The 13947-nt window shown below is 34.5% G+C and overlaps 3 protein-coding genes across 8 annotated transcripts in view; 2 read left to right on the top strand and 1 right to left on the bottom strand.

Moving 5' to 3' along the window:
• The window catches only part of Cap-D2 (CAP-D2 condensin subunit), a 63377-nt gene that overhangs the window by 48557 nt on the left and 873 nt on the right, over positions 1–13947 (bottom strand). Inside the window, exon 2 of the mRNA XM_087349183.1 lies at positions 9527–10103. The gene's annotated coding sequence lies outside the window, so the exon portion shown is untranslated. The remainder of the gene's footprint in view (positions 1–9526; positions 10104–13947) is intronic.
• LOC110833285 (glutathione S-transferase theta-1) lies at positions 34–6323 on the top strand. 4 transcript variants are annotated; one of them, XM_087349203.1, is made up of 6 exons: positions 34–56; positions 1954–2074; positions 3821–3908; positions 4308–4458; positions 5445–5625; positions 5976–6323. In XM_087349203.1, the coding sequence occupies exons 2-6, from the start codon at positions 1963–1965 to the stop codon at positions 6110–6112; spliced, it is 669 nt and encodes a 222-aa protein (XP_087205329.1). In that variant the 5' UTR covers positions 34–56; positions 1954–1962; the 3' UTR covers positions 6113–6323. The 4 variants fall into 4 exon arrangements, with proteins under 4 accessions (XP_087205329.1, XP_021926841.2, XP_087205326.1 ...); XM_022071149.2 differs by lacking the exon at positions 34–56 and adding an exon at positions 995–1250; XM_087349200.1 differs by lacking the exon at positions 34–56 and adding an exon at positions 1239–1375.
• On the top strand, positions 7024–13268 carry LOC147873811 (glutathione S-transferase theta-1-like). 3 transcript variants are annotated; one of them, XM_087349198.1, is made up of 6 exons: positions 7024–7291; positions 8482–8600; positions 8809–8896; positions 10711–10861; positions 11522–11702; positions 12474–13268. In XM_087349198.1, the coding sequence occupies exons 2-6, from the start codon at positions 8483–8485 to the stop codon at positions 12632–12634; spliced, it is 699 nt and encodes a 232-aa protein (XP_087205324.1). In that variant the 5' UTR covers positions 7024–7291; position 8482; the 3' UTR covers positions 12635–13268. The 3 variants fall into 3 exon arrangements, with proteins under 3 accessions (XP_087205324.1, XP_087205325.1, XP_087205323.1); XM_087349199.1 differs by lacking the exon at positions 7024–7291 and having other exon boundaries at positions 7586–8600; positions 10744–10861; XM_087349197.1 differs by lacking the exon at positions 7024–7291 and having other exon boundaries at positions 7586–8600.

Genomic DNA, 13947 nt, shown 5'->3' with positions numbered 1-13947 from the left:
ATTGAATGTTACCATCCAATCATTCTTTAAATTCATGCTCACATACGTTATAGCAGGTAACGTAATATTCTGTTACAGCAAGAGGTATTCGTCACATGCTTCACGTTACAAAAAATCGCTGTGTCCATGTCTCAGCTGCAGCGTGGAATGTATTAGACGTCAATAAAATATATTGACGAAAATTAGCACATGTTTTGGGTTTCGCATTACGCCTAAAATCCATCATCATGGAATACCATATATTGTCCTCAGCTGCAGACCAGAATTAAATTTTATGAGTGCGACGAACATATTTCTCATATACCACAAATTCCAGCACGTAAAGGTGTGCAACACAAAGTCGCATGATTTATACTAGCTCTTATAAAATCTTGTTTCTACTTATAGGCGCTGTTTGCTCTTTTACTTAGCGAACAATTCCAAATGGGCCCATTCATATCCGTCTGCCAATCGCGTCTTTTACCCTCACGACCGAACGTCGTGGTCAAATGGTTAATAATGCTTCGTATTCGGGAGGTCCCGGGTTCAAATCTCGGCCCGGAGACAGGCTATCTTTACTTGGCGTGGTTTTCCTCATTCAATCCAGGCAAATGCCTGGACAGCATCGCTTTCTTTCACATCCTCTTTCGACGCTATATAATCTGAGCAATTGAAAAAGCGTCATTAAATAAATTGTAAATATATAAAATTCAACTGTATGAGCTACAGTTTTGACCATGAAAAACACGGAAAACGATCAACGGATTTTCATGAGACTAGGTATTAGTCCACAGTTCTTTTTATCAATTTCATACAACTGGTAATGCCAATGTTATGATTATTATAGGTAATGCCGTGTGGTGGGACAATGAGAACGCCATTGCAGGTGGTAATCTGCGCCGTCACTGTCTTTCACGACGTCCTCACTCATACCCTCTTTTTACACACTGATACAGTATATTACTTAAACGTGTCCTTGCCGAACATATCATTGGTCACGCGTTGAGAATCTCTGAACTCCCACCAAAAATGGTGACCATTTCAGTGTTTTGGGTGGGGAGCCCGTTCGGTTTTCAAATGTTATGTAATGTTCAACAGATTTCACCAATCTAATTATTTGATAGTTTCTAGTCGATTGTGATCATCTATGATCACTATCGATCTATGATAGCATTATCTATGCTATCGATCACGATTTCATAATTCTATAGCATCTACGATCTAACAAAATATTTTAAAACCAACAGGCTTGCAGGCAATTTACTTTTATGGTAACTACATACAAGAAATCAATTTACATTCACTGAATTTCCAATTATAATGCTTCTATTTCTGTACATCATGTGCAGCAGGGCAGTGACATAAGATCAGTGGAACTGTTTCACATTCTTTTAAGGTTATAAAAATGTAAATATTATGCAGTCCATGTTTCAACACTTTTACCTTTACACAACTCTAGACGTTCATGATTACAAAACAACTTACGTTTAATTGGATCAAACCAATTTATACAAAATTACGAACTAGCTATGCTTTGAGAAATGTCAGTCATACTTGCAGATGACAATAGATTTAATTGGGCAAACAATCTATGTCTTCAGTGTCAGATTGTACTGTTAAGTTGGAAAGGTTTATGAAGAAACTTGCTTATTAATTACCTGTATTGGGATGATGATTCAAGACAACTCTTTGTGGTGCATAGTGACAAACATCATAGCAGTCTAATGTTATTTTAATAATAAATGTTGGTAAATCTTTACAATATAGTGAGCCACTGCATTAGTTCCAATGATATTTGTATTATAGTGGAATTGAAATTGAATAACAGTTTAATTAGAAAGGGTACAATACAATAGTTACTGCAAATACAAATTTAACAGGCAAATGATGTCACCATATTGTGAAGCTGTCCATGGATTTTATTAATGTAAACATTTTTTCTCATATTTTCATCAGTTCAATACTATTTTTCAGGGTTTGAAGATGCCTCTTAAACTTTATGGCAATTTATTATCACAACCATCTCGAGCCGTCTTTATGTTGTTAAAAGCAAATCAAATACCACATGAGTTTAAATTTGTGGATATGGCAAAAGGTATGGTGCTGGATAATACAGAATGTGCAGTAATAACTTTTTAGGTGTACAAGTTTTATGAGACTTGAGGTTATGTGGTGGTGAAAATGTGAATTGTGGTCCAAGTTATGATGCCATATAGTCTTGTAGGTGGTTATCAGCATTTAATAGAAAAGTATCACTGTCATCATCAGGGTATAAGATATTGTACTCCAGAACATTGGTTACCACTTACAAGACTACATGGTATTACAACTCAGAAAACCACAATTCACATGCATGTCATAACTTAAGCACAGGATATCATGAGATGGTTTGATTTGTATTTACTTTATTAATTTGTATTAAAACAGTAACCACAACTCATTAGAGAGGGGTTGTTAAAAACCAATGAATTTGTTAACCTTAATTTTATTTACACTGTTGCTTATATAATACTTTAATGCATGTATACAAGTCCCAAACTGGGTGGTTTCTGTTGTGATTCCAGATTATAGTTACAGATTTAGAAATAACTCTTTTTTGGTTGTATGATCAGTTTTTATGCGCTTGGCTTTATTATGCTCAACTGTTATGCTCAGAACTATTGGTAGTTTTTTCACTCAAAAATTCTCTTTAGTGTGTCACTAAGGCTGTCATATATACAAACTTTCTGTCACAATTTTTAATATGTTGGTGAGTGGACTAGACATTTTAGAATAATGCTATATAACTGATTTAAATAAGGTGAGATTTCAGGTTCTCATGGTGGTGAGTATGAAGATGACGGTCTTCTTGGGTATTGCACCATGTAATCTGATATAAAATGACCCATGTTCAGAGGTACTTACTGCTTCCATGATCAAGGTGGTGGTGATGATGATGGAGACAGTAAGTACCTCTGAAACATCAGTCAATTTCTGCCATACTACATGTCACATCTCAGAAGACTATCCTCTTCTGATTTGAATATGTTATGCTTCTAATATAAAATGTGGATTTGAACTCATTGTGCTGCTAACATAAAATGCTTATTATGTAGAATCACTCACATTTTTTATGACTACACCCTCTTGGGATGACCTATCTATACATACATTTTCCAAGGATTTTGTCCTATGGGTGGGTGTTATGATATCAAATCTTGCTGTGCATATCACCAGCCGAATGTCTTTTGCTAACCAGAAATCAACACATTTCACTGCAAAAAATGCTAACATAACTAAAATAATAGAATACAAAGTAAATAAATAAATTATTAATGGTGGTCCAACAATTCTAATATGCATCTCAGGTGACATAATAGTTGTTTAAAAAACCATTTTGATGAGACAAGAAACTCATTTTACAGAATTATAGTTTTTTATAGAGAGGGAAACTTTCAGTCTCATATTTAAACAAAGCCAACCAGTAACAAATAGCAATTGCCAAGCTGATAACTTGCTACATATGCCTGCAGATGAACTCTGGTATAACATACAGTTTAATTATTTAGAACGGAAATGTTTTATCATTTCTTGGTAAAGACAGCACCTTCTAATGGAAATTGCCTTTTTCAAAACTTAACACTACTAACAAAAGGTAATGAAAGTTATTACACTGCCCTGAGGAAAAGAGCTATGGGATAACATTTATGAGAACTAGAATAAGTTCTGTGAATTCGTGAAAAGAGAAAATATTCACTCAGTACCATTTCAGTAGTAATACAATTATAAGGATACAAATATATTAAGTCTTTTGTTATTTATACAAGTAAGTATTAGTTGAAGTTGTGTTACTGTTTGGCAGGAGAACACTTGTCTGAAGAGTATGAGAAGTTAAATCCACTGAAGAAGGTCCCAGTTATTGAAGATAATGGTTTTATTCTGAGGGAGAGGTATGTTGATTTAATTATATGGCAATTCTTGCAGCTTCATTGTTCATTGTATTAACATAGTATTTAATGGTGTTGGCAGTAATGTATTTCATGTTGGCAGCAATTTCTATTTTTCTCAAAACACTATGCGAGAATGTCATCTAAATAAAATAAAACATATATAAAGTTAATATATTACCTTCAAAGATCAAATTAAGAGGCATTACTTCTAATATTGACGATTTTAGTTCTTTTCTCTTTCCATCTAGTTTTAAGACTGAGAATGTTTGGAGCTTTGCCTCCATTCCTCCACATATCTTCATGGCATGATGCATAAGCACCACTGTAGACTACTCACTGGTTTTAACACTTTACAATGCAAAATGTAAATAAAATTGTGGAGAAAATCTTCCTTCTTAGTGTTGCAATACTTCGCTACCTGTGTCGTGAGAAAAATGTTCCAGACCACTGGTACCCTAAAGACAGTAAGCAACAGGCTAAGGTGGATGAGTATTTAGAATGGCAGCACTTGGACACAAGGTTGAATTGTTCTATGTATTTTCAACATAAGGTGAGTTTAAAACAAAACTTCTGGAAACAGCTAATGAAGATTTAATATTTACGGTAAGTGCAGCTAGCCGATAGGGAAGTTTAAATTAAATTTCTAAGGGAACATGGGAAACAGGGAATAAACTGATCTCTGTGATTTTTCCATTCAGAGTCCATTTTTTCTGCATTCTGTTGAATTTCAAACATGAAACACCATTTAATGGAAGAAATGGTACTTGATTGTACAACTGCAAAAGTTTGAAATCTAACTCAGTGGAGTAATCCTAACATTCTTGTCTTTGCAGTCTGTAACCTCCAGCTATGAATTTTGCCCACTTGTTACCTGAAAACAAAAGTAGCACCAGCTCCTGAAATGTGGTTTTTTTTTAAACATCAACATTAGATATGTATAAAAGAAATTGCAGTCACTATATTTCTTGTCATTTTACACTTCAGTGACCTATTATTCAGATGCATGTGTGTATCCATTTACAGACAAGAATATTATATATGCTAATTGACTGACTTTTGTAAAACTATAAACAGCATGCTATGGAAAAACTGTGCCATCTTATTATAAACAGTATCATACTGGAAACTATTTGAATTTGTTAAATAGGAATTACACTATCTAATACATAACATTATAAATTTTAAATGTGTTATCTGGAAGTTTTGTGTGGTGATAATTCTTTGAAAAATACAAACTTTAATTTATCAAGTTGTTAGGAAAATTAAAATAACAACATGGTGTCCACATGAAGTGTTTAGTTTCATAACAATTGATGAATGATTGTTAACTTATGTATCAAATGTATATTATTACATGAATACATTTACTGGCAGTACTAGTAATACTGAAGCCTGTGAGATATTCTTTTAAAACATAAAATGCATGAGGCCAAAGACAAGTGTCTTGATAGACAGCATGAACTAGTAATTTTCCTTCCTTTTTATAATTTTCATATGCATCAAACATAATGAAATGCATGTACCTTTTGCTTCTAGTTCTTAATACCACTGATTAAAGGTGAACCACCAAATGAAAAGAAAGTTGCCGAATTTGAAAGAAGAATGAAAACAACACTGGGACTCATAGAAAATGTGTGGCTGGAAAATACACCATATTTAACTGGCAATCAAATTACCATTGCTGATTTGTTGGGAGTGTGTGAAATAGAACAACCAAGTGAGTTCTTTAGTTTCTTCACTACTAACTTGTCTGATATATTTTTTGCATTATGAAAATCATGAAGGTCATCTTACTTAGGATGCTGTATAATCTTGTAGGTGAATACCAATATTTCTGGGGAACATAATGTGTACAGTCCTCCAAAATGATGGTAACCATCTACAAGACTGCATTTTATCACAACCCAGAAGACCACACTTCTTACAAAGTCATAGTTCTTTGCAGTTTACTATTTGATAATTTAACGTTGTAATTGTTTAATTTGTTATAGTTTTATTTCACATAGCATTCTAAATGTTCGAATTTAATTTGTTGAAGCTATTATTTTTGTGTTATGTGCTTGTTAGGAATTGCAGGTTATGATGCAAGAGCAGAATATCCCAAAATTGCTGCCTGGATGGAAAAGGTGTGTCAAGATCTCGATCCATATTACAATGAAGCACACCGCATCCTTAATAAGATGGCTATGAAGTCACAGTTATGAATGGACAAAAATCAACATATCATCTTGTTGAACTTTTACTGTTACCTTAATGTTTCTATTTATGTAAGCACTCCTGATTAAATGTCTTTCTTGTTTACATTTTTTGTGGAATTAATTATGATGATATGAGGCAGAACATTTTGTAATGTAAACAATACAGTTTTAGAGGGTTATTTTTTGTAAAATGAATTAATTATATGGCTACGTAATATCTGGTAATTTATCATTATTAATGTTAAGAGAAATATGTTCCTGAAAATGCACAATAATGGTTTATCAGTAGAGAGAATTTAACAAGTTTTGCATTATCAGGATGAAAAATACCATCCTATGCTTTTGCCTTGTTCCATACCTTAATCCCTGAACATGACTGTACTCCATTACAATGTTTCTATAAAGGCTGTATGTGGTCAAGCCATCAGCTGCCTCTTAGTTGGTTAATGCACATCATACATTATGGTAGCACTGTTTCCATTTAGAAACATTACCAGGATGTCAAGTGTGTGATTTTGATTATTTGTTGCAACTTGTACCCATCATTAAAAAAGATAGGCCTACTGCTTATTGCAGTAGAAGGCTATAAGTTATGGTATTTACCTACCAGAGAGAGACAATTCACAAATGTTCGTTTATGTATTTAAAGTGTCAAGTTTTCCTAAAGCCTGTTGTGTATGAGACATTACAAGATTATATGAAAACAGAATATTTATTAAATTTACAAGAAAGATAAAATTGATAATGTACTGTACAGGCAGTGAAAGAAGTAACTTTAGACATTTGCTACCTGCTGATGCACTTGTAGGCCAAAAGCACTTTTACCTATGCCGCAAATGGAAGGAATGACATTTGAATTAAATTGTTGATAAAGGTAACTGATAATGGTGATTAGGTTAAGGTGGTAAACATAGGAAATGTGTGGTCATTAAACAACAGATAATATACTATTTATTTGAGCTGTAGTCGAATAAAACGTTCATACTTAATGTTCTTATTTTCAAAATAAATATAGCATGAAGTGTTTGCACAGCAGGTCTTCCAAGGGAATTTGTTGTTGTAATAATGTATTTCTGGATTAACAGTGTAACCGTCGACTGGTGACATTGGCGATCAGTGGTTGAGGATGAAACGTGGTCGATATACAAATTAATAGTTATAGTTTTGGCGCATTTTGTTGGGAAGGCAGGAATGAACAAATATCACTAAATATTTTCAAATGACGCATAGTTTTCTATATAAAAAGTAAAGTTTGTCCCACTATACGCCATGTAGGCGTTTGGGGTGAGAGGAGGTATAGCTCCTCTCTTCCTTGACCTCGGCACTAGATGGGGGTGAGTGGTCAGCATCACGCCCCGGCCGGCTTTACCCCCGGGAAAGGACCCCGGTACCCATTGTAGAGGAGGCTGGGTGGGCCCCAGAGCCGGTCTGGACGCAGAGGCTAGAGGAAAAATCCTCTGCCCCCGTCGGGGATCGAACCCCGGCCGTCCAGCCCGTAGCTAGTCACTATACTGACTGAGCTATCCCGGCTCGCAGTTTTCTATATATTTTCAGTAATTAATCACTTCATTTCTACGGCAGATACCAATTTTCTCACGTCTTAACCTCACTCTTTTTATTACGTGAGCTTCATAAATAATCTAGCACTTATTTTTCAAGCACCCAGTTTAAAACGCTAATTCGATGGGACAAATGTCGAACATCTCTAAACTCATTTCTAGGAAACAGTATTATGCCTATAAAGAGAGATTTACGTGATATATCCGTTCCATGGATTAGAATTATTTTTGCAAAAAAGTCCTATTTACGGCAAAAAAAACGTATAATGAGGTCGAGACGAGCTGATGGAAATTGTGATCCAAACAGTGATTATGATGTGAAACGTGTTTAATTTTTTATATGAAAATGAAATCAATTTCTTCATGTATTTAATTACCAACACTTTTGCTGTAGTTTTACAAAACGTCCCAGTGAAATATTTGTTATTTAGAAACGGCAGATATTTAACTTAATATGTTTTTTTTTCCTTTTGTTGTTTCACACAAGACACAAAAGTACAATAGCACACTCCTTTCCCATGTTCTACATCCTTTGGTTGAGTCCTAAGAAGGATCTATGGAATGTAAATAAACTCTACTCTACTCCAGCCTTCCTTTAATATTTGTGATCCCCTGAATTTCTTTTAGGATAAACTAATGGCATCTATGCTATGTGAAGAAGTAGTCTGTTCATCTGTTTATTTATTTTCATATATTAGTTTCAAGACCAGACCAGTTTTAGTACTGTGTTCTGATGACTACAGCCATACTTGAAAAATAATATGAATCTTGGCTATAGAATATAGGATTTGACCATGTTTCCATAACATTCTTTAGGATGACAGTGTTGCTTAAACTGTATGGCAGCTTGTTATCACAACCATCTAGAGCAGTAGAACTCTTCTTATCAATTAATAAAATACCTTATCAAAGCATATTAATTAATGTGTTGAAAGGTAAGCTCACAGGTAAAGAATTTAACAAATTATACAACATATATTCTAGATTTTGACAATTGCTTACATTTTATATTTATGAAATCTTTATTTAACAAATAGAATTTATTATTCCTTTGGCATGCATTTAAGTTGTACATAATGTCACTTTCTTATTAGATGTCCAACTGGCTTTTACTTTAATAGTGTTTCTTTAATTTCTTGGCAGAGGACCACAAGAGTGACAAATTTCTGAAGTTAAATCCATTTAACAAAATACCTGTCATTGATGATGATGGCTTTGTGCTAAAAGAAAGGTATGTAGAAGAGACAAATGGAAGATTTGGAAAACAGCAGCTCACAATAATGAGCCAGTACAGTAGTGCAAACAGCGTGTCACCTTAGAAAGACTTGTCTCTTGGTTTATGGAACAGTATTGTATTAAATGCATAACTCATTTAATGTCTTTTAAATAATGGTTTGATCATGTAAATTGAGTAGCAGTCAGCAGCCACCTTGAACTTAGATTTTTTTCTTCACTAATACTATCATCCTAATTACAATGGATTCCGGTTAATTGGGAGACATCGGGACCACTTTGGCCCAATTAAGCTGCTGCCCCAACTATGCGAAGTTCCACATAAATAGTTGAAAAGGTTTAAAACAAAAGACAAACTCCCGTTTATTGAGCAACATACTGTAAATGAATTCTAGAACAAATGGTACAGATCAGAGAAAAATATTTACACTAAAAACAATTTAAATTTAGATTTCCATCTTCTGGGTTGTTGCGCTGTGTAGTCTGGTCGATGTTACCAACGTTTCAGAGGTCATACTGCCTCCGTCATCAGGGTGGTGACCAAGGAAGTATGACCTCTGAAACGTTGGTTCACATCGACCAGACTACACAGCACAACAACCCAGAAGACGGAAATCTTCATACTCACCGCTGTGAAAACCTCAAATCTTACAATTTAAATTTAATGTATGTAGTTCTTAACAGTTAATGATGGAGGAATTTATCAAGTGTCCCCTGCCGTGTTCTCTCGATTGACTGCAAATGAACAAAATCTGCGCAGGTATCTAGTGCAGATATAGGACTGCCTTCATTGCCTTCCTGCATGAAGTAGCGTCGTAATCCAACAACAAATTTCCTGGCATTCTGGTTAGTCAAGCTCAGGTGTGTCATCCTCATCACTTTCCTGATCTTCTGATGTCTTTTGGTGTTTTGCTTCTGTTTGTTCAACAGTTGCATCCTCATAATCTTCATTTTCATTGTGATATTGAAGATGTATGCAAACTCTTCATATTTTCTGACGTATTGCACTTCCAAAATGTCGTAATTTTCACTATCGGTCGTATCTGACATCTCCAAGCCTGAATGCTTAAAACCACAGTGGACAAAGCAGTTCTGAATGGTCTTGCTGCTTATTGCTTGCAAGCAGAATCGCTACACTGTCTGAATCCTCCATGCCATATGCACACCATCTAGCACTCACTGTGCCGATTAAACAGCATGGTGCCCTAAATAAGCAAAGCAAATTCTGGTTATTTAATCGATTTGTTTTTGTTCTTTAAGATTTGTCCCAAATAAATGGCTGCCCCAATTAACCGGTGGCCAAATTAACCAGAATCTACTGTATTTCCAAAATTGTAGTGATGAAAATAATTCCAAGGATTAAGAGAAATATGTAAAATGCAGAGATGGGCTTTATTTATTACAGATCTAGGCCACAAGTGGGCAGCTTTATTATTATTATTATTATTATTAATACTTGGGAGCCAGTAACTTACACAAGAAAAATTCTGTGTACATTAATTGTGTAATATGAACCTATCAAAATGAACTTATTTGTATGGCTACAGGCTACCAAAATTCTTGGTTACAATAGTTTCTCTTTTCTGTATATGAGAAAATAAGAATTGATAAAATGTTTAATATTATCTGAACATCACAAAGGGCTGTACTTAATTTCATTGCGAGCTTGACCTGTGTGGACTTAATCCTGAACTTTTCTCATTCTGTTACCCCAGACTTAATCCAAAACACTTTCTTATACCATATGTTGGAGATACATAACTGAATGTTTAAACAATGCGTTCAAACAGTGATCATTAAAGAATTTCATAGTGTTGCAATACTTCGCTATTTATGCCGTGAAAGAGATGTTCCAGCCCATTGGTATCCAAAGGATAGTAAACAACAGGCTAAAATAGATGAGTACTTGGAATGGCACCACTTGAATACAAGACTGAACTGTTTTTCATTCTTCCAGATTAAGGTGGGTTTCACTGCTATCCTTCAAAATGTCTTAATATATTGCTGTTTAACACACATACTGCTGCTTTTGAAGTAATATGAAGAGAATCTATTTCTTATGACTCCCTGGCAAACAAGTGCACACTTTTTAAAACCATGTACTGTCAAAGCACCCTTGAAATTAATATAAATTTAAATCATATTGAAATAAATCAATATTCTAATTAATGTGGTGGTGAAAGGTTCCAAATATGTAGCATTTTATTGAACCTTAATCACCCTTGGTTAGGTATGTATTGAAGTTTGATATCCTGAAACCATCCTCAGGTATGATTTTATTGAAATCTGATATCAGATAATTGCCACAGAATAGTTTTTTTATTTAAACTTATGTTTTGAGAGACTAACCACTGACAGTCGTCTTGCTAATACAACAGGCAATTATTGTTTACACTTGTACCTAGAAGCATTGTCCAAATTGTTTATTTAGATTTCATATATGAAACGGCACATTAAATATATAAAAAAGGTAACAAATTTCTTCTGAACACTAAAATATAATGCATACTTCTGTATTATGTCTGATGTTTTCACTTTTCATTACTTCTTACCCAAACTCTAGATAATTGAAATTAGACCATATTAAATGTAATTCAATGTTATGTTATTAATTTCCAAGCAGTATCTGGCACCCCTTATTACTGGAAATCCAGCAGATGCTAGTAAAGTTAAGGAATGTGAAGAAAAAATGAAAACAACATTAAGTCTTATTGAGAATGTATGGCTGAGGGATAAACCATATTTAGTTGCAAACACAATCACAATTGCTGACTTACTTGGAGTTTGTGAAGTGGAACAACTAGGTAAGTCAGTAATCTGTATCCTTGAATTTCTAGTTTATTGTCGATATTTATGTACAATTATGTGCTATATATACATACACTCATATGCATGCATGTGTTCATCTGTCCAGTTACTCTATATTAAAAGTTACCCTCTGGATAAACAGAATTTTAAAAATATTGTTATTTAGGGTCCTTAAAACTTGAGCCGTGTGGTCTGAGGCATCATGCTTCGGACCGGTGATACGGCATGCGCGCTGGTTCGAGTCTTGGGGAAAGAAATTTCTCATGAGATTTTCGACCAGTGTATGGGACCGGTGCCAACCCAGCATCATGAGGAAATTGGGGAGCTACAATGGGTAGTGTAATCCGGTCATGAAAACTAGCAATGGCTGGGGGTTTGTCCTGCTGACCACACGTCACCCTATATCTGGCTGTATGATCGTTCACCTCTGCTTAGGCATGTGAACGTGAGGCCAGCAGTCAAGCTAGTCGGCTTTGGCTCTCAGAGGGCTGTTATGCCACGTATTATTATTAAAACTTGAGAAGTAACTTTCACAACACATACTACCATTTTACCGAATGGCCTAAGTACTTTTTAGAAAAAACACTGAAAATATAATAAAGTTGTAGCTGCTCTAAAGATTTTTTGTACTTTATTCATACATACTCTATGTGAGATAATAATCACGAAATACTAAATTTGGCTTCATGAATATATTTTGTCCTGTGACAAAATTAGACTGTGTATAAAATGTTTGTGCTTAATACTAAATAACATTGACTTTGTAGGAATGGGAGGTTATGACGATAGACCAGAATATCCAAAAATTTCTGCTTGGTTGGATAGAATACGTCAAGAATTTAACCCACATTATGATGAGGCACACAAACTGCTCAACAGAATAGCTGCAAGAGTGAAGTCTTTGAAACATCGCACAGTTAAACCTTGAAAGTGGAACCTGTCATATTATAACTATGCCACAGTTTTACTGAAACTAACAGTAACTAAATAACAGTAAGCCACTACAGCACTAGGCACAAGACTGGACACCATCATATAGCAGTAACATAAAAAAACCAACAGGAATCTTATATCCCCAAGCACTGGAGAACAACATTTCTAGTGTAGTGACTTCAGTGCAATGCCTATATTTCAGTTTGATCCACAACAGTAGATTTTTCTGCAATATATAATCATCTAGACCTGTGAGGCACACAAAACAGTGAATAATGCATTTGGAAAATATGTATTGTCCATTAGATTCTTTTGGAAAAACATAACAGTGCATCAAGAAGAGATCTGTGAACAAACGAATGATGCTGATGTATCCTAAAACATGATTTACCTGAAAAAGTATAACATATGAACATAATCAACAGTGAATCTTGAATAAGGATCTTATCTCCATTTTGATGGGAGTTACTCACAGCAATGCAGGAGTCATGTGCATTTCACACTTTCTGATAGTGATCAGTTACCATGGTTTTATTCAGTTCAATCTATTACACATTTCAAATTTATCAGCAATGTAGTTAATGCTGATGTATTTTGTTGTTCTGCATGAAATACAATAGTTTTCTGTATATATACTGATTATTCATCATGAAGTAATGTTTTGCATCAGGTTCAAATTTGTACTACTTTATTTTTTCTTTGTTTATTTAATGATACCTTCAATTGCTCCACTTTGCCTGAAGAATAAAATGAATAGTGAAAAACAAAGAATGTGGAAGGGAACTGTCATAGCCTAGTTTAAGGTATGATTTATTCTAGCATTTGCATGGAGGGACTAATAAAACATCAGCTAGGATAACAAGTCTCCAGACTCAGATTTGAATTTAGGAGATCCAGAATATGAAGCAAGAAGTGCTAAACACTCGATCATGACATAATTCAAAGAGAACCTTACAAATACTGAAACATGTCTTTTGCAGATTAGGAAATATTAGGAGGCTGTAGAATAACAAGAAATTTCACAATTTATACTCCATCAAAAACTATGAAAGTGATCAGATTGGGTAGGATGAGGGAGATTTTAGATGGAGAATCTGCTCATCTGAAGTCATCAGTGCTCAGTAAGGACTGAAACGAAATGTAATGTGTTATGTAAGCCTTTTTCCCAAAGTATTTAAAAACTGCTATTTCTTACTTAATGTCCCCTTGCTGACCTAGGGATAATGAGGCAAGAATTCAAAACCATACAGTTCCTTCCAAATACTCCTGGAAAAACCAAATAGGTTGGCAAGATCACCAAGTAGGCAT

This window comes from Zootermopsis nevadensis, unplaced genomic scaffold (genome assembly GCF_977971745.1).
Source record: "Zootermopsis nevadensis isolate Lab colony 2312 unplaced genomic scaffold, Znev_1.0 Znev_ptg000015l, whole genome shotgun sequence".
In the NCBI taxonomy this organism is placed as follows: Eukaryota; Metazoa; Arthropoda; class Insecta; order Blattodea; family Termopsidae; genus Zootermopsis; species Zootermopsis nevadensis.
This window is presented reverse-complemented; position numbering and strand designations above follow the sequence as displayed.

Coding starts and splice junctions, on each gene's coding strand:
- LOC110833285 (XM_022071149.2), top strand. Junction 2,075..3,820: donor ATTTGTGGATATGGCAAAAG/GTATGGTGCTGG, acceptor ACTGTTTGGCAG/GAGAACACTTGTCTGAAGAG. Junction 3,909..4,307: donor GGTTTTATTCTGAGGGAGAG/GTATGTTGATTT, acceptor CTTCCTTCTTAG/TGTTGCAATACTTCGCTACC.
- LOC147873811 (XM_087349198.1), top strand. CDS start 8,483: ATGACAGTGTTGCTTAAACTGTATGGCAGCTTGTTATCACAACCATCT. Junction 8,897..10,710: donor GGCTTTGTGCTAAAAGAAAG/GTATGTAGAAGA, acceptor AGAATTTCATAG/TGTTGCAATACTTCGCTATT. Junction 10,862..11,521: donor TTTCATTCTTCCAGATTAAG/GTGGGTTTCACT, acceptor ATTTCCAAGCAG/TATCTGGCACCCCTTATTAC.